At 35.1% G+C, this 24211-nt stretch overlaps 4 protein-coding genes across 4 annotated transcripts; 2 read left to right on the plus strand and 2 right to left on the minus strand.

Moving 5' to 3' along the window:
* The first annotated feature begins 12394 nt into the window (after window positions 1-12394).
* Window positions 12395-14916, plus strand: LOC117631539. Its single transcript, XM_034364765.1, has 2 exons — window positions 12395-12668; window positions 13787-14916. Exons 1-2 carry the CDS (start codon window positions 12630-12632, stop codon window positions 14699-14701), a joined length of 954 nt encoding a protein of 317 aa, XP_034220656.1. The 5' UTR covers window positions 12395-12629; the 3' UTR covers window positions 14702-14916.
* Window positions 14917-15347: 431 nt separating this feature from the next.
* Window positions 15348-16001, plus strand: LOC117630160 (RING-H2 finger protein ATL52-like). Its single transcript, XM_034362908.1, has one exon. It carries the CDS (start codon window positions 15348-15350, stop codon window positions 15999-16001), a length of 654 nt encoding a protein of 217 aa, XP_034218799.1.
* A 1770-nt stretch (window positions 16002-17771) lies between these two features.
* On the minus strand, window positions 17772-20377 carry LOC117632604 (60S ribosomal protein L23a-like). Its single transcript, XM_034366132.1, has 4 exons — window positions 20291-20377; window positions 20095-20163; window positions 18560-18923; window positions 17772-18050 (listed from the first exon to the last, which is right to left on the minus strand). Exons 2-4 carry the CDS (start codon window positions 20108-20110, stop codon window positions 17966-17968), a joined length of 465 nt encoding a protein of 154 aa, XP_034222023.1. The 5' UTR covers window positions 20111-20163; window positions 20291-20377; the 3' UTR covers window positions 17772-17965.
* A 515-nt stretch (window positions 20378-20892) lies between these two features.
* Window positions 20893-23470, minus strand: LOC117632339 (monofunctional riboflavin biosynthesis protein RIBA 3, chloroplastic). Its single transcript, XM_034365787.1, has 7 exons — window positions 23360-23470; window positions 22935-23268; window positions 22400-22621; window positions 21960-22285; window positions 21723-21852; window positions 21321-21617; window positions 20893-21159 (listed from the first exon to the last, which is right to left on the minus strand). Exons 1-7 carry the CDS (start codon window positions 23410-23412, stop codon window positions 20893-20895), a joined length of 1629 nt encoding a protein of 542 aa, XP_034221678.1. The 5' UTR covers window positions 23413-23470.
* Between the last annotated feature and the right edge of the window lie 741 nt (window positions 23471-24211).

The raw sequence follows: 24211 nt of genomic DNA on the forward strand, positions 1-24211 counted from the left end.
ACTATTTTTTAGTCGCATTAATTTTTTATTATTTCAATTATGAACAAAACAAATGCTTTACACCGAAGCATCTTTTTGTAATTATGAAGAATTAATTCAAAATGGGAACGAGGGCCGGGGGGATTAGCAATGGTATATTCTTTAGGATTAGGTTGTTTGTATATGTAAATAGATAATTTTTTGCCTACGTAACGTGCAATATCATCACCTCCTGTCCCCATTTTATTTTTGGGTTTTGGTTATCACCTATCCATTAGGTTTCTCCAATCCCTTTTTAAAATGAAAACGACGAATTGTCTTCGTCATCTAATAATGAGTAGCAAATAAGCAAAAGACATCAAATTCTCATGGGAATTGATATTGAATAGCAAAGCATGCCATGTCTCATTATACGTATTTTGGTTGACCAAAAAGCTTTTTAAATTTCAATAGTGCTAGGTAAGTTTAATTTGGACACTATCAATTGAACCGTAATTAATTTGATTTGGTTTGATTTGGCATTATTTGCAAATTGCCTAAACCGAACTAAAATGTTTTCGTAAATTTTATTGTTTATTGACACTTTGCATTTTTATATTGGTTATCATTATTTATTATTATATTTCATCTCATACGTTGATATCAACTATTTAATACAAAAAACAAAAATATCTAAACTATTTGAGGTTGACATCATCTTGCTCTCAAAATTTATCCATCTTTGCAAGTAAAAAGTTTTCTCAACTACTACTAGTTTGATTCATGTAAGAGAATATATTAGTTTAGTTTAACTATGCTACTAGTTCGATGCTTAAACGGAACCAATCTGAATTGTGATGTTACATTAGGGCAATGTGTGGTTTAAGACCTAAACCAAATCAAACTGAACCGTCAAACCCATTTCTAAAATAGAATTCAAAGTAACGAATAGAGATATAAATAAATAAAATGTTGTTAGATCTTAGGAGTAGACTTTTTTTTTTTTCTTTGACATGTCTAGCGTTACTCCTTTGTGGTAGGGACCATATAGTATGTGGCCACCATCTTCTCTAATCTCTCCTTCCCGTGAGTGAAGGTAGAATATGATTTCATCACACTCTTCAAATGTCATTCTTTGCTGTCATATTGCATTATACAATTCCACAACTACTCTCCTATGGTTTGTAGTGTGACATCTCTACTGATTATTTTGTGAACGTGAGGAGGGAAGGAATATTAAAATTAAATATTAATTAAGTGGGTAATGAATGAGATGAACTTCATATTTGTCTCCACTTCAACCACATTAATTATTATTAATCATGAGATTATAATTTATCCAAAGCCGACCACAATGATATGTATGAGCTTTTTTAATTCTTATTGTTCAATTTCATTCGTATTGATATTGTCTGCGAATATAATGGATCAACTTCCATCGGGTTTGATTAAATTAATGCCTCCCTCTCTCTCTCTCTCCCTTTTTCTCATTTTTTTAGTTTTAATATCTTATCTGGTCATTAGTTTAACTAAAATGGACGGCTCACGATCACTAATCATAATTAAGGTGCTCTCTCTTTTGTAGTTTATAGTTTCTTGGATCAGATCTGAGTTGAATTGAGAGAGCTTGCTAGCACACTTGGGTTGAGCTGAGTTGTGAAATTCAACCAAATTCGTTTTGAGGCAACTTGTAAATGCCAGATTATATCAATCTGGTTTTGGATTATATATGGATAAATAATGACTTGGATCACATGCCAAGAGGAGAGACATTTGTGCAGAATGTGCAGCTGCTAGAAGGTTTTGTTTTTCCCCAACTTGGACATACTTCCCTGGCAGTATTTTAGCAACTGATTCGTATTCGATGACAAGTATATTTGTTTTTACCCCGTTATGTTACATTGTCGATCTAGATCATACATTCAAATAAAAATTTATTTTTTTAGTGTTTTAAACTGTATTGCACAGTTTGGTAATTCCTTTTGAGGATGAAAATTTCGGTAATGTCTAGGGCACCAATTTTTATCTCAATATTTTGTTTTCAAGCCGTGTAACACATAACATGACAGTCATTTCATTTTCGTAATCTTTAATCTTAATGGTGAGATCATGCATATGGACATCAGAATTTTTATTTTAGTTTTCAATAACGCTACGGGCACCAACTTGTTAACCAACTTTTGAATACCAACACATGTGGCACATGACATGGCAACCTATGCCATCTGCCACCTCATTTATTTTAATTACATAATTTGTTATATAAATAAAAGAATCTCACACCGAAAAAAGAAAAAAGAAAAAAGAAAAAGAAATCCTTTTATTTATATAACAAATTATGTAATTAAAATAAATGAGGTGGCAGATGACATAGGTTGCCATGTCATGTGCCACATGTGTTGGTATCCAAAAGTTGGTAAACAAGTTAGTGCCCGCAGCGTTATTGATTTTAGTTTTAGAATGCCCATTGGCCATTGAACTACTACTAGCACTCCCCCCAACCCCCAAAAAAAATGAAGTGGTTGACACTTTTAGTTTATACTTTTGGTATTCTTAAATGGATACTGCTTGCCTAATTTTCTATGAAGAGATACTCCTTCTTTCCATCACACACAAATGCAAAAATAATTCATCGAAAACTTATGCATACATATCACATTGCTATTGACAAGAATATAAAAACTCCTACTTACATGATAAGGAGGGAAGTATTTTCCTTCTTAAATTTTGGCGTTTAGTTTTAAACTTTTATGAATGGAAGCAACTCTTTTGCATGGCATAAGGAACCAAACAACTTACAAGTAGCAAAAAGGGCCAAAGAACAAATTACAGAAAATACCCAAAAGGCCTAAAGCCCAGAAAGAACAATGCAACAAACTAACAAACCCGACAGGAGGAGCAACAAAAAGCAAACGGCCAAACCAGCACCCAATTCTGTCACATGAAAGATGGAATTCATGTCTAAAAATCTTGTTCGTTTCTCCGTCCATCAGGTGATGCTGCTTAACCCATCTAACAAAGGCAAGGTAAAAGAAACCAAACGACACCAGACTTACCTAATAAACGAGAAAAACTTACGTAGAATCGTTATACCACATTATCATACTTATATAGCGACTCCCACCACCACTCGTGAAAGCGTAATTTGTTTATGTTTTGATAGTCAAATACTAAAATTTGTATATGGTGACTCCAAATGAAAAACTTTCTTTTTATGTTCATAACAGTCCTACAAAAATGTTTGAGCTTGATTTTTGACCTTTAATCACTTATGTAATACAAGCACTCTTTTCCACCTTTTTCTGCTCGAAAAACCATGTTTGTGTATCAAGTAAGGATGCCCTATGGGCCCTAATGGGCCATTAAAACTGATAAAGTGATAGGCTCAGTCCCAATGGCCCCATACAACCATAACTATGGATATGAAGAAATCTCAAAATCATGCAAAATGATTAATGATTTTGTTAATTAGAAAAACAATCGTACACCTGTTGAATTATTATGATAATTATATATTTTAAGGGGTGCTTTTCCCACTCTCGTTTTTGTTTTTTAATACTTTTTATTACAACACATAAGGAAGTGTAAGTGGACAAAAGAGGAGTGGGAAAATCGGTATTTTACTTTAAAATTGAATTGTTTTCACGATTTTAAACGCATTACACCAATATGTCGCGTCTCACATAATAAGTAGTAACTATCACAATACATAACAAGCCTACTACATCATGAGATGAAGTAATTATGTATTTATTTGGCATAGCATAGCACATTACTCTTGTTGAGTGGGACATGATCATCTAGAATCAAAATCTCTTTTTCTAAAAGCTAAATTCGTTTTTCACAATGCCAACCCCAGCCACCAACTAATTAATCCAAATACCTTGAAGGTATATATAATTGATCACACTTGATGAGTCATGCATACTTGAAAATGAGAGACAAAGACAAAGCTATAGTTTCCTTTTCCGTTTGCCGTCACACACCTACTTATGCACCAAACTGAGACCTTATCTTTACGTGCCTTTCCCACAATAGACATCAAAAAGAGCATTTGCGAGCTCTCTCTCTTCTGTTCAAACATTGGACCAATCTTTTTACCCTTTAAAGCTAGACCAAGAGCATAAACACTTCCTTTTCCTGCATGCACTCCATGCAGTCAAACCAAACACCAACCGATTTGTTTGTACAATTTGGTCAAACCCTAGTTGAAATCGGAAAAGCACTTTTTGTGCAAAAAGTCGATTGGTCGGAAAAGCACTTTTTGTGCAAAAGTCGATTGGTTTTGTATACTTGTAAATTTTAGGCTTATTATCACAAAACGTCCCTAAGGTTTACGAAACTATCAGATTGCATCCTTAATGTTTTTTTGTGTCACTTATGGTCCTCAAGGTTAGTATGTGCAATCACAAATGGTCCCTGTCGTTAGGTTCTGTCAAAAATTCTGTTAGTTTGCTGACTTGGCATACATATATATCACAAAACATCCCTGAGGTTTACACACTTATCACAAATGGTCCCTAAGAATTTTTTTTATTTTTTTATTTAAAATTCATAAAATTTTGGTTTTTTTTTTTAAAATTATTTATAAATGAAAAAATCATTTATAGAAGGATTTTAATCTTGAGGACCATTTATGAACCCTAAACCTTTAGTTTTTTTCATTTTAAAATTTTATGAATTTTAAATTATTTTAAAAAAACTTCATTAGTTTGTTGATGTGGCATATATATGGAGCCAACATCTACAATAATATAGTGTCACATGTATTTAAAATTTAATATATTTTTTAAAATAATTATAATTCATAAAATTTTAAAAAGAAAACAAAATTGTTATGAATTTTAAATTTAAAAAATTAAAAAATTTCATAAGGACCATTTGTGATAGGTCTATGAACCTCAAGGATGTTTTGTGATATACATATATGCCACGTCAGCAAACTAACAGAGTTTTTGATGGAACCTAACGGTAGGGACCATTTGCGATCATGCATACTAACCTTGAGGACCACGAATGATAAAAAAAAAACATTAAGGATGCAATCTGATAGTTTCATAAACCTTAGGGACGTTTTGTGATAATAAGCCTAAATTTTATTAGTAGAGTATCCAATGAAAGGCCAAGATCTGATTATACTTAATCATTGTTTAATTTAATCACCCACTTAAAAAAATGATCACCCACCATAATCGTCATAATGGCAGACAATGGCCCAAGCCATGATAACTCTTATTTGGTACCGTAAAGGTAACATACTCAAGTCATATTGATGCGATGTAGGTTGTCTGATATAATTGCAAGGCATTTTTACTAGTTACTTTTCCATTTGACAGCCCAAACTCGTAATAACTTTGGCTTGAGTCAACTATCATCCCTATTATGACGAAGCATCTAATTAGAGACCTGGTTCATTGAGAGTCAACTCTTAATACCATTATTGCGATACTAAATCAAGTGACATGTAATTCAAGTAGTTAAAAGTGTTTATGTTTTCACTCCCAAGATCTTGCGTTCGTTTTCTCACTTCTCCAATAATGGTTGTATTAAACAGTTGAGGACTAACTCGGTAATAAGTTGATAGTAGTGTTAATTTATCTACCGCATTGTAGACCACACTCTTTAATAAAAGTGAGAGCTATTTGCGTAAATAGATCCATGTATATAAATTTGGCACATTTAATTTGAGGCTTCATTTGGATGGAGGGATTTCAAATTTATGGATTTATGCGGCATTATAAGGTAAAAATAATTGTGTCAAGATTTGGACAAGAAAGAAAGAAAGAAAACAAATAGATTTCAAATAATTGCTTGCGTGTAGTCATTTCAAATGTGCTACATCTAGTTATTTCAAATACATTCAATCTAATATCATTCCTCATTTTCGTAGCATATTTAACCTTATTGTCAATTCCAAATACTTTCTTTCTAATCCCTCTATCCAAATAGAGCCTTATTGTTACCCAATATTGCTTTTAAAGCTAGGTGCTTGAAGCACAAAAGTCAAGAGGTGAAAAAGAACAATATGATTCATGAACATGAAGTTACAATTAGGGAACATGGGCATTGGATTGGCTATTGAGGAGAGCATAAAGCCCTATTCTTTTCTTCTTTTTTCTTTTCTTTATAAAGGTGGGCGTTGGAAGGTATAGATTAATGAGCAGCCTATCTAGCATTCACAAGAACACTGTAACGGAGACGAATTTAAAGAGAGATCTAGAAGAGATATGCCGGGCAGGGACCAATAAACAATTTTGGTAAGCACTGGAGTGAAGCACAAGATAAAGACCACCTTATATTGTGTTTTGGGCACTACACTAGAATGTTGAAATCTTCACATACAACAAGCAACCAATGAAGTATACGTATTGTCAATTTGTCATGTAGATTGACTCAACCCATTGCATTGCGTACAAATCAAAGTCAAACTACTATAGTTAAATTCAATAAAATGACATTATCTACAAAATCCAATCCTTAATATTACTTTATCATCCAACAGTTTCGTATATCAATTTGAATCATACATTCAAATAAAAATTAATTATTAATAGTTGAAACAAGTAGTCTAACACGGGTATATTTGAGTTTGAATTCTCTATTTATATTTTCTAAATCATATGCAACTGCTCAAAATATTCTCAGAGATTGACCCATAAAACAAAAGAGGCTAGCTCTGATACAAACCCTAAACCCTAAATCTTAAACCTGAATTCACGATATATATATATATATAACGACACATTGGAATAAAAGCAAATGATGCTATATTTCCCAAAATTGTTGAATTTTTATGCAAACTTGACTTGTAAGAATCCTTAGAAAAAACCATTTGTTCCTCCCTTCAACGGGCCTGGCCATGGCAATGCCGTTTGTAGACTGCTTTCCTTGCTATCAAGGAGGACCGACACCGGAGGAGGACCACTCCACTGAGTTGCTGTATACAGTTGAGAGAGTCTCGACTCGAGGTCAATTTATTCTCCTTCTTCGAAGATGCTTGATCCAGGCGTCAAACCCCCATTGGCCGCTGGCCGTAGAGCAAACGACGGACAATCGCATGTGCCTCGCTGCACGGTTGACAAAGACAAGGTGTAGTGCCACGTGTGCGCCTTCGACTTTGGGTTCTATAGAACCTCGATTGTTCTACACGTGTCGCTCGTCGATGGCCCTCACATGACGCGTACCTAATCGCCATGTGCAGCTCCGCTACACGACAATCACATCGGCTTGCTGCACCAGTGTTTATGATAAGGACCCTCTTAATTAATTAATTAATTATCGCTCATTATTATAAGTACTTAATTACATTTATCAAATTATGAAATTTTTTTTTGTTGGAATCAAATTATGAATTATGATAATATTGTGGTAAGGTGCCAAAAAGTGCTTAGAGGAAAAAAAAAATAGATTCTCACTTAAGTGGCAGTGACACTGTTTAATTACGAGGAGCAAAAAGGATAGTGATTTCTTTTTGTGTTTTTTATTTTTTTTAATGATTTTTTTTATTGAAAGAAGAAATAATGTACTAAACTCACACACATTACATGGATGCTATGAGTGATAGTGTCACCGTCTAATTATGAGGAGAAAACGGGATGGTGATTTCTTTTTTAAGTTAAAAAAAAATGTTTTATTTTATAATTTTATATATTTTTATTGTCTCCATGTGAACATGATTTGGTCGACAGGTAAAGTCGTTACCAGTTAGGAGGTAAAAGGGGAGGTGGTCTCAACTTTATAAGACCAATCTTCAAAGTTAATCAACTGCAATTACTATAATACCCCTAAAATGCGGCTGCATAGCTTTGTACCCTTCTCCATCAACAATTCAACATGCATGCTTCAAACGAGGATGCTCTACAGAATTTATGGATTTGGTTTTTATTTTGCTTGGAGTGAACTAAGAAATAGAGTGGGTCTTAAGGTTTCAAAGGTTCAACTTTAAGACAAAACTCCCAAAAAGGGAACTTTTTTTAGGCGGTTTTTCTTGGGTGCTTCACTGCATGGTAATGTATGTCCTAGAAGTGGTAGTGTTTGTGGCATACTAGATTCAAATGTTTGTGTTTAAAGTGGTAGTATTGTGCTTGAAGTGGTAGTATATGAACTTTGATTATTTAATCTTTTGTTGTTTATTTGCTTTATTATCACGCACCGAATTCAAAATTTTACTCTATTCAAATCCAAAGTGTGACCGTTTATATATATCAACCGTACACGTGTTTTGTTTATTTACTTTGTTAAGAGTTAAAACTCCAATGACAATTATATAAGTCACTTATGAGTCACTTATGAGTCATCCTCAACAAAACCCTAGCAGCTAACACACTCATTAAATAAGTCACTTATGAGTCATCCTCGACAAAGCCCATTACTCAAAACAACGTTTGCTTCATTAAACAAGCTACCAAAAGTATTCATGCAAAAGCATCACCCAACCTTGACCTATCTGTATTTTTGTTGCCCAAGCAGAGCTTAATCATTCTAAATCCACTCGAAGTCAAACTTACATTTTGATTTAAATCTCAACATTAGCTACTCATATTTGACAACTCAGTTAACCTGTTCAAACCACCACCCCTTATATATACATATTCTAATCACACACACACACAACTAATGCAAGTATTGTCTCACCGTCAGATTCACATGAAAACAAGTAGATGGGGTTAGGATTTGAACTTTAACAAGTAAAGAAACAAATTATTAATGTGTTTGATAAATAAAGGAGTGAGTGAGATTGTAGTTTATAGATAGGCGCAAAAAATAAGCAAGACACCCGACAAAATATGCTTGAGCGACCCCATTTGTAAGGACGTGTGAAAAGGAGTCAAGCATTTTGTCACTTTATATATAGTACAATCTAGTTCAAACAAAAATAAATTCAAATTATTACCCACTTGAAGGCTTCAAGCCATCTATACTATTATTATAATATTTTTTTTTAATCCAAACCATTTATTTTTTTAATTATACATTCATAAATCATTCTTGCAAAAAATTAGACATATCGAAAACCATTTCGACATCCAATTGTGTCCTACAAAATCAATTAACACGGTACTTCAAGAAAGTACTAAAATTTCAATATTTCAATTGAGTGGTCAAATGATATCGGATTCAAGTGATTTTTTTTATAAAGATGATCTTTGAATGAATATCTACAAAATAGACGGTTTGGATTAGTGAAAGACAATTTCTATATATCAGCTATTCTCTCATCCGGATGTTTGCAAGTTATTACTATGTTGATATCATTGTAAACATGGAGGAAAGTAAAAAGGAATATTAAAAAATACATAACGTACGAAACGGTAATAACGTTCAAATCCGCATAGGAGAATTTATATATATATATATATATATATATCTAAGGAGTCATAATTTTCCATTCTTAAAAAAATGAGAAAAGGTACACGATAACTATTTTGTACCAATAACGACATTCCGATAATCAGTAATGTTTAATCTACTTGCATCGATTGGATAGATCCTTATGAGTGTTAACAACATAAATCTTAATACCAATATAAAATAAAGGGTCAACTGGTGAAGGTGCCCAAACCATAAACCGAAGATTAAAGAAGAAATACTAAATATAATCACTCACTTACACACCGTATAAGCAAACTAGATACATTGCATCAAAGATAATCAAATATTTTTAAATCAACAGCTTTTGTCCTAAACCAAAACATTTAAAATCTAGCAGCTTTGTCTTCTTCCTGGCTAAAAGAGAACCGAAAACTTTTAAGTACAACAATTAATTAAAATAAACCCAGCAATTAGAATAACATTGTGGGTACACAAAACATTTCTCACTGCCTAGTTGTATGGTACATGCATAATGCTTTGTTAATCTTAAATGGATTAAGGAATAATGACATAATTAATATTTAATCAAGTGGGTGACTGGGATTGAAGCTGCATGGTGGTTTTGTGCTACAAATTTAGGGTGATGTTATTGTTTTGGATATAAAATTGTGAAAGAGTGCCGAAACCGCTTGTCGGGAATAAAGAAAGAAATATTCTGGTCTTACAATGGAATTCCTGAGGAGATCATCCATGTGCATTGTGCCTGTGTCTATGTCAGAAATATGTTTATCAGGTTGGTTTTGTTCTTAAGTTCAACATTAATAATATTTCATTAATTTTTTGGTTTTGTTTGGAGTTTTGGACCTTGCAGCCAAGGATTCTGCCATATGTGTCTGGATCTGCAGCATGTCCAAATGGTAAAGTAACCACTTAAGACCACAAACATGTGACAAGAGTTTTATTAGCATAAGTTGTTCAGCATGTAAGAATGACCCATGGTATTGAAAATGATCAATAATCACTAAACGATGTGAGTTTTCTATAGCTAGTTGGTAGCTCACAGTCGTTTTTATGTGTAATATATGACTCTCATAATAAGTTATGTATCGGTGATTCACAGTTGCTTATACTGCATAGGTTTATAATTTCAAATGTTATTTTGATTTTTAGATATAGCAAGAAATGGAACGTGACTTTCAACCTCTAAAAATCTATAATCATCCATGTATGTGTGAACAATTTATGTTAAAAAGTTAGTGAATTTGTCTACATTGACAATTAAGTCGATGAAGAATTGAATAAGTAATTGGTGATGGTGAACCAAAACTAAAATTAAAGGGTTTAGACCCTAAAATCAATATGAAGTATGGAAAAAGTTACAATGTAGAATTGGACTAAGAAGCATACTAAGTCAACCGTGATATATACTGTTGATATCAGTTGCCTCGGGCAGTTCACAAGGCAATCTAGTACAACCCTAGCAAGATAATATAAGAAATTGGGTCCATCCTTCGTAATAAAATAATCACCTAAACTAAAATCCAAATTTTTTTTAAAAAACAAGTACATGTATTTTGTTTCATCTGAATTAATTAATTAATTAATAGGAATCTGGTATTTTGTAAAGCATAATTAATTTTCCACGGTGGAAAATTTTCTCTTATTTTATTCTTGGTAATTATTTTCTTCACTTCTTGTCCTTACCATTACCAATAAATTTTTAGACTGTTTATGGTAAATAAAACTTTCCATATTATAGAATTAAAATTAGCTGCACATCTTCATACGGCATGATGGTGTCATGGTGATGGGATTATACATTGTACTCGCAAAAGAACACAGAGAGATATATAAGGAAAAAAATAATTTTACAATTAGAAACCACAAAAAGATTTTAGTTTTCGAAATAGTTTCCTAACTTTTGAATTGCAAATTACAATGTAAAGATACTGCAAATCACAATTTCATGTTACAAACTCATATGACATACGGATACATATTTGATCCCTTTGATTTTGACTGATTCAGTTTTCCATACGAGTTCTTACCATAGGAAAACTCGTGTTTAAAATATATGGGCACACACATATACACCATTGTTAACTCAAAAACAATGAAGCAACAACTTATTAGGCAAGGAAATGATTTTATTTGAAGCTTGTAAGGGTTCGTTTGGATGAGGAAAAATAACTCGAAATTTAACTAAAAGTCAGGAATTTAAAAAGAGAAATTGATAATTTCCTTGTTTGGCAACTTAAGCACGGAATTTAATAAATGACACGTGTAAAAAACCGTGGAAATTGGGACATCAAATTCCCGAGTTTAATCCTCCAAAATAGGCATCATTTCACAATTTCCAAAGTATCATTTACAAAATTCGACATACATAAATCCAAATATTGAAATTTTCAATTGCCAGAAATTGAAATGATGGAAATCTAAATTTTAGAATTTTATGTAATTTTCAATTCTTTTATCCAAACGGAAGGTAAAAGTATATGAAAATAAATAACTTTTAAAACTGGGGATGTATATAATTTTTTCCCTTTTAAACTTTTCTGCTGATTGCCTTTTTAGGGTGTGGTAAAAAATTAATTGAAAACTGATAATAAAAAAAAGGGTAGGTAAAATCTCAACGGTGATTGGACAATGTCCAAAGCTGTCCTACACCAAAATAAAGGTAAATCTCACCACGTTGATCATTGGTGACTCTCTTTTGCCATCCAATAATGGAGGGCATACCATGACCCTTCATAATCCGCCACTCTACCATAACACCCTGTCTACTAGACAACGTGTACCGCCGGACGGAAATTTTGTTTTTAAAAAGGGGTATTTATGGAAAGTTACCAAATAGACAGAATGCAAAACCGCGTAAAAACCTCAACAAAGTATAAGGCAACATCTAGCTTCCATAAAACCTCTGAGAAAAGAAAGCCGTTTAGGATTTTCTTATGGTAAGAAAGTGTTTTGTTTTGGGTAAGAGACAAAGGTCCTGAAAGAGTGGGAACATTTTGAATGAAAATTTAATATTACACACGGAGAGAGAGGGAGAGAGAGAGAGAGAGAGAGGGAGAGAGAGATTATAAATTGGAATGGAATCTCCACACAAAAAACATAAAATTTTAATTTCCATAACAAAAATTTCTTTGATGTGGACTGGGCTTTATGGATCCTTGTGAGAAAGCCATCTCTCTGTCTTGTCTTATATGCTTCATTGTTCTTCTATAAATGAGTCACATTCCACCTTACTTTAACTCCTAATTCTCTGATTTTCTTTCCTGCTTTTTTCTTCTCTTCTCTTTTCTCTTCTTTTCTTTTCTGCCTTCTATCCCACCAGAGCGGGTGAAATTCAGACTATGGAGGACTTGGGTTCTCTGTGGACTACTTATTATGAGGTGGGTTACTGCTCATTTCTTCTTCTGTGTGACATTTCTGTTCATCTTTTTCCTTCTGGGCTCTCCCCTTGTTTTGTAATTCATTCAAAGTTTGTTGCTTTTCTACTTCAATTGTGTGTTTTATGATGGTTTCAAGTTTCAACTGCAATTTCTCACATTACTTTCTTTCATTGCTCTTTCAATTCATGTTCTCAGTTGTTTTATGTGAGTTTAATTGTTAGTGATGGATCTTCCATGTCTGGCCAAATCCCACCCCCTTAAATTTGTTATATTTCCTCTATATAATCTTCCACAAAAGAAAGAAGCAGTCATTTACTCTCTGCCTAAAGTTTTCAATTTCCACCATTTATGGTCTCTATTAATTTTCAAATTTTATACTTACCAAGATCACAGTTGTAATGATTTCTTGTTTACTAGTTTTTCAGCAAGCATTTACAAGCCCTGCAGTCTCATTAGAAGTCAAGGGTCTTGTAAATGTAAATTTTGTGTTTAAGAAGTGCCTTAGGCAGATTCATTTGTCAATTAATTGGCCATTAATTTTTTATAATACATTTTATGGAAAAATGTGTACTTTTTGTGTTATATATGTTATGAACAGAATATCTTTGAGTAAGAATGTGTAGGTAACTTGGTATTGATGGAAGCTTGTGATATTTCATGACAATAATGAACTTATAGGGCCCAGTGCCCATTTCTGTTATAGGGGTAGGTTTTAATGGAGACTGTTTGTATCTTACCCTCTTTTTGCCCCCCTCTTAAAAAAGAAATGCATGATTTGCTGACCAGGACGTGGGATTTGCATGGGCCCTTGTGGGGTTTTCACTGTTCTTCCTAACTTTGAAATAGTAGTTGTTTGGAACCTGCTTTTGTGCCTGTGTTGAGAACTTCTGGTTTGTCAAAAGTTTGGTGTTCATGTCAAGTTTGAAACTATGGGCTTGATGTTGATTTTGCCTTTTATTATTTTTTATTTTTTATTTTTCATGATTTAGGAATTTTATTCATGAAGAGATTGCATGTTGTTAAAAACTTTGGTTTCAGATTCTACTATGTTTTTGGTCTGTGACTTTATCTTTCATGGAATTGAAACTAATTTCTTAAATCCCGTTTTGAATTGACAGAGCACTGATGAGTTGAAGCAGAAGCTTCTGTACACAACCCTTGAGCTGGAATCAGTAAAAACTTTAGCAACTGATGAAATCAGAAAGAGTGAGGAGAATGTGAACAATTTGCTCAATCTTTTGAAGGTTGCATACAAAGAAAGAGATGATGCCAGAGCTCAGCTTCACAAGCTCCTAAACAAGATCATGCCTTCAAGTCCAATTGAAGCACCCATTAATATGTTTCCACATGTCCAGCCTGAAAGCTCACTTTTAATTCCCACCAAAGCAAATTCCAGCATAACTGAATCTAATAGCCTCTCTGAAACATACAACCACCAATCCCATGGCTCTTCCCCTGTGGAATCTTTATTTGATGCAGTTTCTTCACCAGAGTTCTCAAACATCAACATGGCAGACTCTGGTAACATTGCTTTTGTGAAGCAGCAGCAGCCTTTGGTGCAAGAATTTAATGCCTCTATGTCTTCTGGCATGGCCAAAACTGATCCTGCTTCGGCAGTGATTGACAATTTTGTCAAAGGGAAGACTCTGCCTCAAAAAGGGAAGCTCTTGCAGGCTGTGATGGAAGCCGGCCCGCTGCTTCAGACACTTCTTGTCGCCGGGCCTCTTCCTCGCTGGCGAAATCCTCCTCCTTTGCAGTCGTTCAAAATCCCACCTGTTTCTATCAAAGGCTGTGAAGCTGCAAGTTTTAACCAGAAACCAATGGCTAATCCTAGTTATGGGGTTCATAATAAGCCACTGAGTTTTGCATCATATCCTGAGATGTCTCGTGGGTTTTCGCAAACATGTTCAGCTTCCATGTTGAATTTCAACAATGGTGCTTCTGGATCATGCCTCAACAATGTAAGGCTGCTCACTTCAAATTCCAGTATTGACCACCAAATCCCAATTGGCAAGCGGCAGAGGCTTCAATGAGATTTTGGTGAACTTTGCTTCTTAATTTTGTGTAAAAATCAAAGTTTGAGCGGTTGAGGGTGTAAATGGGATACTTTTGTTTTTGGGGTTTGATCTTTAAATGACATAGCCATTTAACTTCAGTTTGCCCTTTGTCTCTCTTGTACATCAAGATGCTTCTTCGGTTTGCTAGTTTCATTCACAAAGGGAAAAACGATAAGCAATATAATTTTTTAGCACCAAATCCAATTATAAAATTCCGGATCCCAATAGATGTGGCCGTGTTTCATTTGTTTTTCTTTTTCGTGTAGAAAATACTATTATGCAATCTAAACTGCACTGTGGTTTTCTTGTTTTCTGGTCATCTAAAAAAAAATAGTATCCAAACTTTGATATCATCTACCTCAGAAAATTGTATAGTAGTTCATGCAATTGGGTACCCTTGATATCCTCACTAGGCATCAGCCTTGCATGTGTCCACATATGTTGTTTCTTTGATTTAATCGTTCTTTGACATCTTTATACTAATTCCAATCTTATAGGTTTCCTTAAACAATAAACACATTTGTTTGCTAATGATCCCTATATATTCAGCAATGCAGTCTTATACAAAGCCTTTTTGGAAACTTTAGATAGTTTATATCTTTTTACAGAACTGATAATTAGCATGGATTCAAGCTCACCCCCATCTCAGGATCCACATTGGAGACCCTGGGTTATATCTTTTGTTGCTCTTGTTTGCACCTTCACCCTCATATTCAGTTACTACAAGTTGCTCAAACGGCTCTGCAGCACAAGCTTCTCAAGAAACCTGAATCGACGACGCATTCTGAACGAAATCAACCCAGATGATCCATCTCTACAGTTTCAGAGCCAGGGGCTAGACTTCTCTGTTACGCGGTCTCTCCCCGTAACTCAGTTCAAGAAGAAAGATGAAGCAGAAGCTGCAGAACACAGCCAAAGCAATGCAGACTGCGCAATCTGCTTGGGCGAATTCGAAGAAGGCGAATGGCTGAAAAAACTGCCCAAATGCTCTCATGAGTTCCACATTTCTTGCATAGACACTTGGTTTGTGTCTCACTCAAACTGTCCCTTGTGCAGATCACAAGTCTGCGATTTTATGCATGATTGTCTTGTTCCTATGGACACTGCATTAGAGACATTGAGCCAAGATGAAATTCAAGAAAGAGCATCACATTACCAAATGCTGCAGACATTGAGCCAAGAAGAAATTCAAGAAAGGGCATCTCATTACCAAATGCTGCGATTCACTATCCTGGAGGACTCACCACTTGGAAGGGAAGCAAGATATGCCCATTGATTTTTAATTTTTTATAAATCCAAAGCATTAGAGAAAGTGGAAGGTGCAGAATGCTACCCGAAGCACCCGCTTGCCATGTATCGTCTTAATTTTTCGGAATTGGAAAAATGTTATGTTATCAAACTTTCAATGTAGAGATTATAATCCACCCATTCAAGAATTCACCTTATTATAGCTAATTTTGAAGTGCTTTCTTGTTGTATCTTGTACATGGACCCCGATTTGACGCCACAAACTCATGCACCTTGACTCACTCCCACGTTTCCCTGCAAGAGAAATTTAAGTCTGAGGATTTGGCTTGTTCTTGGGATCAACGACCTGATGAGTACCTCTAAACCCTAAATCCAGACCCGACCCGACATGCTTAACAACCGACTCGAAGGCATTACATTCTGACAACCAAACAACCAAGTAGCCTACCATGCCATCGTCGTACTTTGAACAAATCTATTAATGGCATGTTTACTAATTCGTAATTGGATTAGGAGGAATTGAATTGATGAGGAATTGAATTGAGGAAGAGTTCGATTGAGAAGAACTAGATTTCGGATTCCTATTAAAGTTGTTTACTAAATCATATTGATTGAGAAAAGTTAGATTCCGAATTCCTATTAAAGTTGTTTACTAAACCATATGGAATTGAGGTAGGAGTGGTACTAATTACTAAAATGTCCTCATTGTTGGGTTAAAGTATATTACAAATTTGGAATTTTTTAAATTGTGTGAGGATTATAATGGGTAAAAAAGATGAATTCTCAATGGGTTAGTTCTCCAGGAATTAGAATACCACTTTCCACCCAATGATTAAATTCCTTTAAAATCAGGAATTCAATTCTTAATTTTGTGTGGACCCTACTTATTTTTTAATTCCTTAGGCCCCGTTTGGTTCATGGGAAAGGAGACTTGAAAATGGGAAAGCAATTACTTTCCCATGTTTGGTAAGTCTAAATATGGGAAATTGTTGCCGAGCTCATGAGAAAGTAGGGGGGAAAGTGAAGCCATCCTCCCAACTTGAGTTTTGTTTTCCCTCATCATGGGAAAGTTTGGGAAAATGAGCTAACATTAAATACATATTTTTTATGACCATTTTATCCCCATTAACAATTTAGAATTACAATATATCATTAAATGCATTCTTTTTTTATTTGATTTAATATGGGTATAATTGAAAATTTATACAAACTTTGTTTTCCATTTTTAGGGAAATGAAATAAAGTGATATTTTCCGGTTAGTTTGCCAGCATTACCAAATATGGAAAAGGAATCTTCCATTTTCATTCCTTGAGGAATGACATGGGAAAATAATATCCCCTCAAATTCATTCCATGAACCAAACGGGGCCTTAATGTGAAGTAAATACATGAATCCTCCATAAGTGGAATTCAATTGCTGATGAGAATTCCAATTCCTGATTAGTAAACACCATAAAAGTACGCTGAATTCATAACACGTTTTGGTCGGATGTAAGAAAAATGGACGTTGTTAGTCCTCGTATAGACACAAAGGTACCTTTTTCCACACAAGCACAAGCATGCGACGAGTCTCATGCAACTCTTTTGTTTTCCCGAGTCAGTAAAAAAGCAAACCAAAATACTTCATTCTTACTAGAACAAAAGACTCGGATGGAACCAAAACAAATGAAAACATTGAGATCCACTTCACGATAGGCGGCTCGAAAGGATAGAAACGGGCACAAAGTTCATTCAAACTTTCCGTGGGCGCTTGGCATTAACCATGGCTTAATATGCAAAATGTGATTGAATACGAAAATGAAAGAGCATTCAAATGATGTTTCAAAATAGATTAAAATTTCAAGTCTACAAAGTCAGAACTGCAGGTATAACCACAAAAGACAAAAGACGTCATTTTAAATCAGTAGCAAAAACTGTTACAACTTCAAAACTAGATCTGAGTGAGCTCAAAGAGTCACAATGCTCTCTTACTACGTAGCTCTGTCGCTACCCTTAGATGATACCAATTTTGTTTGCCACATCCAAAGCATCATAATCCGGGGTCAGCCTAACATAAGCCTTTTTGGTACCATCAGGCCTAGATTAAAAAAAAATTCAGATTATCAGATCATCATGGGACGGAGTCACGGAGTACATAAACAAGTACGCATCACAAGAAAGTAGTCTAACTGATCCACCATGTCATGATTATTACAAAACTTAACCAGCATACCCATAGATAAAAATACATTCAAAAAGTCTCAAAAACCATACGCATACAATGTAAGCCACTACATATAAACCTCTGAAAAAAGAAAATATAAACAGCTTGGATACAGGATAGCTCATGCATCAAATATTAAAATTTGCAAACTAGTCATCAAACCTACATCTTGGCTGAAAGTAACAGAATATACACACAAGTATTACATAAATACATCATGCTTTCCCAGACTCATAACTTCTTCAGATGTAAACCTTCTGTTGGTTCCTACTTCTTAATATTAAATGGTACTAATGTGCAAATTCCAGGTCAAAATTTTCGAAATAATAGAAAATTTGATTCATTGCAAATTTCTTAAGGCATTATATTCTAATGTTACTGACCTGATCAAGGTATTCACTTTCTTGGACTGAATGTCATACATCTTCTTGACTGCATCCTTAATTTTCTTCTTGTCAGCACGTATGTCAACAATAAACACCAAAGTGTTGTTGTCTTCAATCTTCTTCATTGCAGATTCAGTAGTAAGAGGATACTTCAAAATTTGATAATGATCGAGCTTGTTCCTTGGTGGAGCACTGATACGAGGATACTTAGGGTTCCTCTCCTTTTTCAATGTCCTGGGCCGATGAAATGTAACTGAAGTTCGGATCTTCTTGGCCTTCTTCTTAAGGATGGGACCCGATTTCAAAGCCTTTGCAGCTTTCACGGCTTGTGACTTTGGATCAGCCTTTTTTGAAACATCAGCTGCAAAAGATATGCAGTGGTCAGCCAGAAACATTAAAACACAAAAACAAAAAGAATTAGTTGCTTTGCAAGGCAACTCATTGAAGAGGGGAACCTCCAAATGTTTATGAGAAAGAACACAGAGGAGGCAATGAGCATGGCGATGAAGACTGGAAACAATTGAATTTGCATCACCAATGGTTACTGATTACACATACCTATCCATGCCAGACCCTTTAACAATTGATTAATATCTCTTGGGAAGAGCCATCTAAACAAGCTACTGTCGACATACATTGAATTATAACTAGTTACACAGAAAAAGGAAAGAAAAAAAAAAAAAAAAGATTTGTTCCAAATACTCAAACATGGACCATAAATAGATGCTACACTCTAAAGATGTTAAAATTAACTTGATAAGTAGTTATATTTGAAAAAGGAAAATGAACAAGCTTTGACAAATTTGTTTCTTCCAATTCCCTTGATACTCCTAGATCTACTGCCTTAACACTAAACCTAAAAGACTAGGTAGCAATCCTGTCATTCAATTGGCTTAGCTATGAAGTACTGGAACCAAACTCATATGAATTCTCAGGGAGATTCATGTATACAAGTATGAAGGGTATCATTTCTAACTCAAAATAAGACCGCTACTCATAAACGTTAAATCATCAATACATTGATGTTCAGTTAACACTGAACCAAACATGATTGCAAAGCTTACTTTTGTTTCGTTAATCAATTTGCTCAAGTTTCATAGCAAATATTGATTAAAGAACAAATGGAACCAAAAGCAACATAAATTTACTCCGAGAATAAGGGACACTCATACAATGATAAAACGGTTGAAAAAGAATTTAGGGTTTTAAACAAACACAGGAAAATTCTAATACATTTGGTTTCTAAGAAAATGCAGCATAGGGTAGTAATATCCCTACAAGCAAGAACCCATACAATCCACCTTACAAGATTATTTGGCTCATATACGTTTGTTTGTCACTCTGTAATACTAAGAAATCGCGATCATTAAATATATACATATAGCGAGCATTTGCAGCAATAACTACTTTTCCTTCATTTTCTCAGCAACCAAACAGGGACTTATGGAAACCGAAATTGATAATAACATAACAGCAACGAAAAAATATGGAAATTGATAGCACGAGGCAAAAAGAAAATAAAGGAACAGTACCTTTAGCTGGAGCCATTGGTTCCCGACGAAGAAGGTCTGCTTATAAGCCCTTGTAACCACTAGGAAACCCTAAAAGAACACACAAATATAGAACGTAAATATCAACATTTTCTCACTGTTCAAAAACGTAGGTGTACGTGCGTGAGAGAGAGAGAGAGAGAGAGAGAGAGAGAGAGAGAGAGAGAGAGCAACAGACCTGCCGGCGTGAAGCTGAGAAACCAGTAGGGTTTAGGATGGAGAAGAAAGCAGGGATTATATAGAGTCGTGGAAATTACACAAATGTCCATGACTGTTATTTCATTCACTCGCATGGGCTTTCTAATCGTATACATGTTAATATGGGCCAGTCTTGAACACAAGGCCCAAGTCCAATATTAGAATTCTTGTCATCTCTATTTCTTTTGTTTTTTTTGGAAGACCTTTCCTATGGAAAGGGGCGATAGCATATTAAACTCTCACACTGGCAATGTCTTGCACTGAAGTTCAAATCCTCGTATCAATAAATTTAGAGTAATTTAAACTATCGCTTGTATTTAAAAATAATAATAATAAACTAGTTTGAAACGGGTTTTTGGAGTGAACAAATTTTGACGTAGTATATTTGGCTCTTCAAATTACAAATTGGAGATGTTTTAACTGCTTTCTCATTTGAGCACGTAAAAATGGATTTAAATGGAATGAAATGATTACTAGCAAGTAAGAAATCAATAACAAAATCAATGAACTCTCTTTGGTACATAAAGAAGAAGCCTTATGAATTTCTATATCTATATGTGTGTAGCTAAGCTATGTATGATTTCAACTTTCACTGTCTGACTCTGGTAGGCCTTGGTTGTTATTTACATTCGGGTTGATGAATCCGGATGAAAGCCCTTGAATATCAGAACCATAAACATGTCCCATCTTGGTTCGTTTTGTTTCCAAGTAGGTCTTGTTTTCCTCTGTAATTGGTGTCAACACTGGAACCCTCCCAACCACAGCCAACCCATATCCCTTTAGTCCAGTGAACTTCGCAGGGTTGTTCGTCATTAGTCTCATCGTTCGAACCCCAATGTCTCTCAGAATCTGCTTACAATCATTCGCAAAAATTGTTATTATATACATAATTGAAATATTATCTTGTTATGTTTTGATCAAGTAGGCTTATGTTCGAGTGTGTAGTTCATATTCATAGTCTGACAATACAAGCATTTGTTATTATTAAGACCATGGTTTGTGAAACTGACCTGAGCACCGATCCCGTATTCGCGAGAATCAACAGATAGTCCAAGTTCTATATTGGCCTGGACTGTGTCATGGCCTTGGTCCTGCAGATTATAGGCTTGAAGTTTGTGACCAAGGCCAATGCCTCTTCCTTCATGACCTTTAAGGTAAACAACAACTCCCCGACCGGCTTGCTCAATCAGCTGCATTGCCAAGTCCAACTGGTTGCCGCAATCACACCGGGCTGATCTGAATATGTCCCCTGTCAAACACTCTGAATGAACTCTTACCAGCACATCTTCTCCGTTCCCAATGCTTCCCTGTCGATGTTCGATAGAAATTTAGCAGAAGTTTGGCACATATATTAACCTTTCCAATCACCAAATGATCCTTCTTGTTTTTGTACAAGAAAGGTTCATGCATACCTTCACAACAGCAACATGTTCTGTTCCATCTAGCTTTGAGTTGTAGCAATAAGCCTGAAACAATCCCCACTTTGTAGGTAAACGAGAAACTGCTTTTCTTTCAACCAATTTTTCCCTCTTTCTCCTGTACCTATTAGCATAACATACTATATGAGCAAAATCAACAATCATAGTTCTAAATCACTCAAGGCAAAACTTTCTAAGAAATTTTTATATGTGGTTGAGTAGATTGTTTACCTGATCAAATCAGTTATGGAGACAATTGGAATGGAGTGGTCCAATGAGAGTTTTCTTAAATTGGGCAAAGAGGCCATAGAGCCATCTTCTGCATCAACTACAGCTGAGAGAACAGACACTGGCCTCAAGCCTGCCAGAACAACCAGATCAACCGAGGCCTCAGTGTGGCCGGCTCTCCTTAGAATGCCGCCATTTCGGTACTTGAGAGGAAACACATGGCCAGGCCTTCTAAAGTCTTGTGGCTTAGAATCATGAGACGCGAGAGCTACCACAGTCTTTGCCCTGTCTACAGCTGACACTCCAGTAGATGTTCCAACTTTTGCATCCTTCAAACACAAACAAGAAAAGAAGAAGAAAAAAAGTACAGGTTTGCTTCTTGTTAAATTGCAGCCTATGTTTTAAAAATGATGGAGAATTCTGAGGCGTTTGCAATGGATTACCACTGTGATTGTGAATGTGGGGGCAGATGAGTCTTCTTCCTCAGTCTCTGGTGACATCAGAGGAAGCTTCAATCTTTCAAGATCCTCCTCTTTCATGCCTACAGAGACAATCCCAGACCCTTGCTTGATCAGGAATGCTACGTCTTTCGGACTTGTGAATGATGCTGCCATGACTAGGTTTCCTTCCACTTCCCCATTTTCATCATCTACAACAATCACAAACTAAATATTAAAAAAAAAAACCAAATTAGTGGCGGTTAATATGAAATTCATAGTGTAGCAAATCATATATTAAAACAAGCATCGATATTGTTCACAACTTAACTATTTTAAGTCTCATTGAACCCAAAAAGTGGAATTTTAACTTTAAAAATCTGGATTCTACAATTTGGATATAATATCATTGACTCATAGCTTGAATTGAGCTACAAAACCTCAGCAAATGCTTATCTATGTACACATAATATTCAATTGTTCTACCCAAAAAAAAAGATTAATTGTATTTGTAATTCCCAAGGGCAATAACACTTCTAACCTTTCCTTGGCGTAATGTGTTAAGAGCCTGCTCTATGGATGAGTAGCCCTCAGATGGGCAATCGGGGTCGCCCTCAGCATCACTAACAAAGAAATCAATGGTCTCTGGTGTGATCTCAGCATCCAACGTCCCAAATGGCACTGCTGAAGCTGCCTCATCCAAGCCACCCAACAAAGAACCATTTTGATCAATTCCCCTTAGATTATTAGCATCACCAAAAAGGTCCCCAGCTGCTCCAAGGCTACTACTTCCAGACACCCCAATAGCCCAAGTTGTTGGATTCAACCCCCTTTGCCTGTACAGGCATTGACGAACCACAAGAGACCGATGCACACTGTGACAGAATCACCCGAGTTATGAGTTCAAATTTCATGAGCGACAGTTTTTGATTAATTTTAAATAAATAAAAAACAATGAGAAAGAACCTTGAGCTAGTGAGGATATAGGGGAAGAGGGCGTGAGGAATTAAAGCATCCATGAACAGAGGGATTTGAGAGACTTCAACTTCTTCTCTAGTTGTTTTCTCTAGGAATCAGAACTTGCATATTGTGTGCTGCATGAAGGGAAGAAAAATCCCACCTCTAGTTTCGGATGTGCTTGCAAGCTTTTGCTCTCAGAGCCGTTATCCAAAACTTGAATAAATGTACGGAATTGTGAGCCACATTATTTTCTGTATAAATTTGGTTGGTGTGATGGCGACATAAAAAGAATTGGATGCTGCTGTCAGTTAGATTATCCTCAAACAAATTGTAGTTTTGGAGCCAAAGGATGAAGATTAGAACAAATGCAAGAGACAAAGATAACTCAATAAAATTCACAAAAATATTAACCATAATTTGTACCTTTAATTACTCACACTTAATGAATAGTTCAGCCATTTCATAAAAACAATAGACTGAGATCATTGTTGTGCAAGTTATGATCATTTTTCATTAGGCGTGGTGGTGTGTCAGTCATGACCCTTTTTTACTGGGCTAGATTCCGTCAACAAAGATGATTGAATTTAATAACTTAATATATGCGTAAAAATTGTGTGTACTCTAATCCTAATGTCACAAAACGTCCCTAACGTTTATGAAACTATCAGATTGCATTCTTAATGTTTTTTTGTGTCATTCGTGGTCCTCAAGGTTAGTATGTGTGATCACAAATGGATCCAGCCGTTAGGTTTCGTCAAAAACTTCGTTAGTTTGCTGACGTGGCATATATATATCACAAAACATCATTGAGGTTCACGCACTTATCACACATACTAACCTTAAGTACTACGAATGACA

Source organism: Prunus dulcis, chromosome 6, assembly GCF_902201215.1.
Source record: "Prunus dulcis chromosome 6, ALMONDv2, whole genome shotgun sequence".
Taxonomy (NCBI): Eukaryota; Viridiplantae; Streptophyta; class Magnoliopsida; order Rosales; family Rosaceae; genus Prunus; species Prunus dulcis.

What these genes read in the sequence shown, in the direction of transcription:
- LOC117630160 (XM_034362908.1), top strand. Translation starts at nt 15,348, where the DNA reads ATGGATTCAAGCTCACCCCCATCTCAGGATCCACATTGGAGACCCTGG.
- LOC117632604 (XM_034366132.1), bottom strand. An exon ending in AAAGTGAATACCTTGATCAG is followed by an intron (nt 18,051 to 18,559) that starts GTCAGTAACATT and finishes TTTTTAATCTAG; the next exon opens with GCCTGATGGTACCAAAAAGG.
- LOC117632339 (XM_034365787.1), bottom strand. Translation starts at nt 23,412, where the DNA reads ATGGATGCTTTAATTCCTCACGCCCTCTTCCCCTATATCCTCACTAGC. An exon ending in TATATCCTCACTAGCTCAAG is followed by an intron (nt 23,269 to 23,359) that starts GTTCTTTCTCAT and finishes ATTCTGTCACAG; the next exon opens with TGTGCATCGGTCTCTTGTGG. An exon ending in AACATGTTGCTGTTGTGAAG is followed by an intron (nt 21,618 to 21,722) that starts GTATGCATGAAC and finishes GAACATCGACAG; the next exon opens with GGAAGCATTGGGAACGGAGA.
- LOC117631539 (XM_034364765.1), top strand. Translation starts at nt 12,630, where the DNA reads ATGGAGGACTTGGGTTCTCTGTGGACTACTTATTATGAG. An exon ending in TGTGGACTACTTATTATGAG is followed by an intron (nt 12,669 to 13,786) that starts GTGGGTTACTGC and finishes TTGAATTGACAG; the next exon opens with AGCACTGATGAGTTGAAGCA.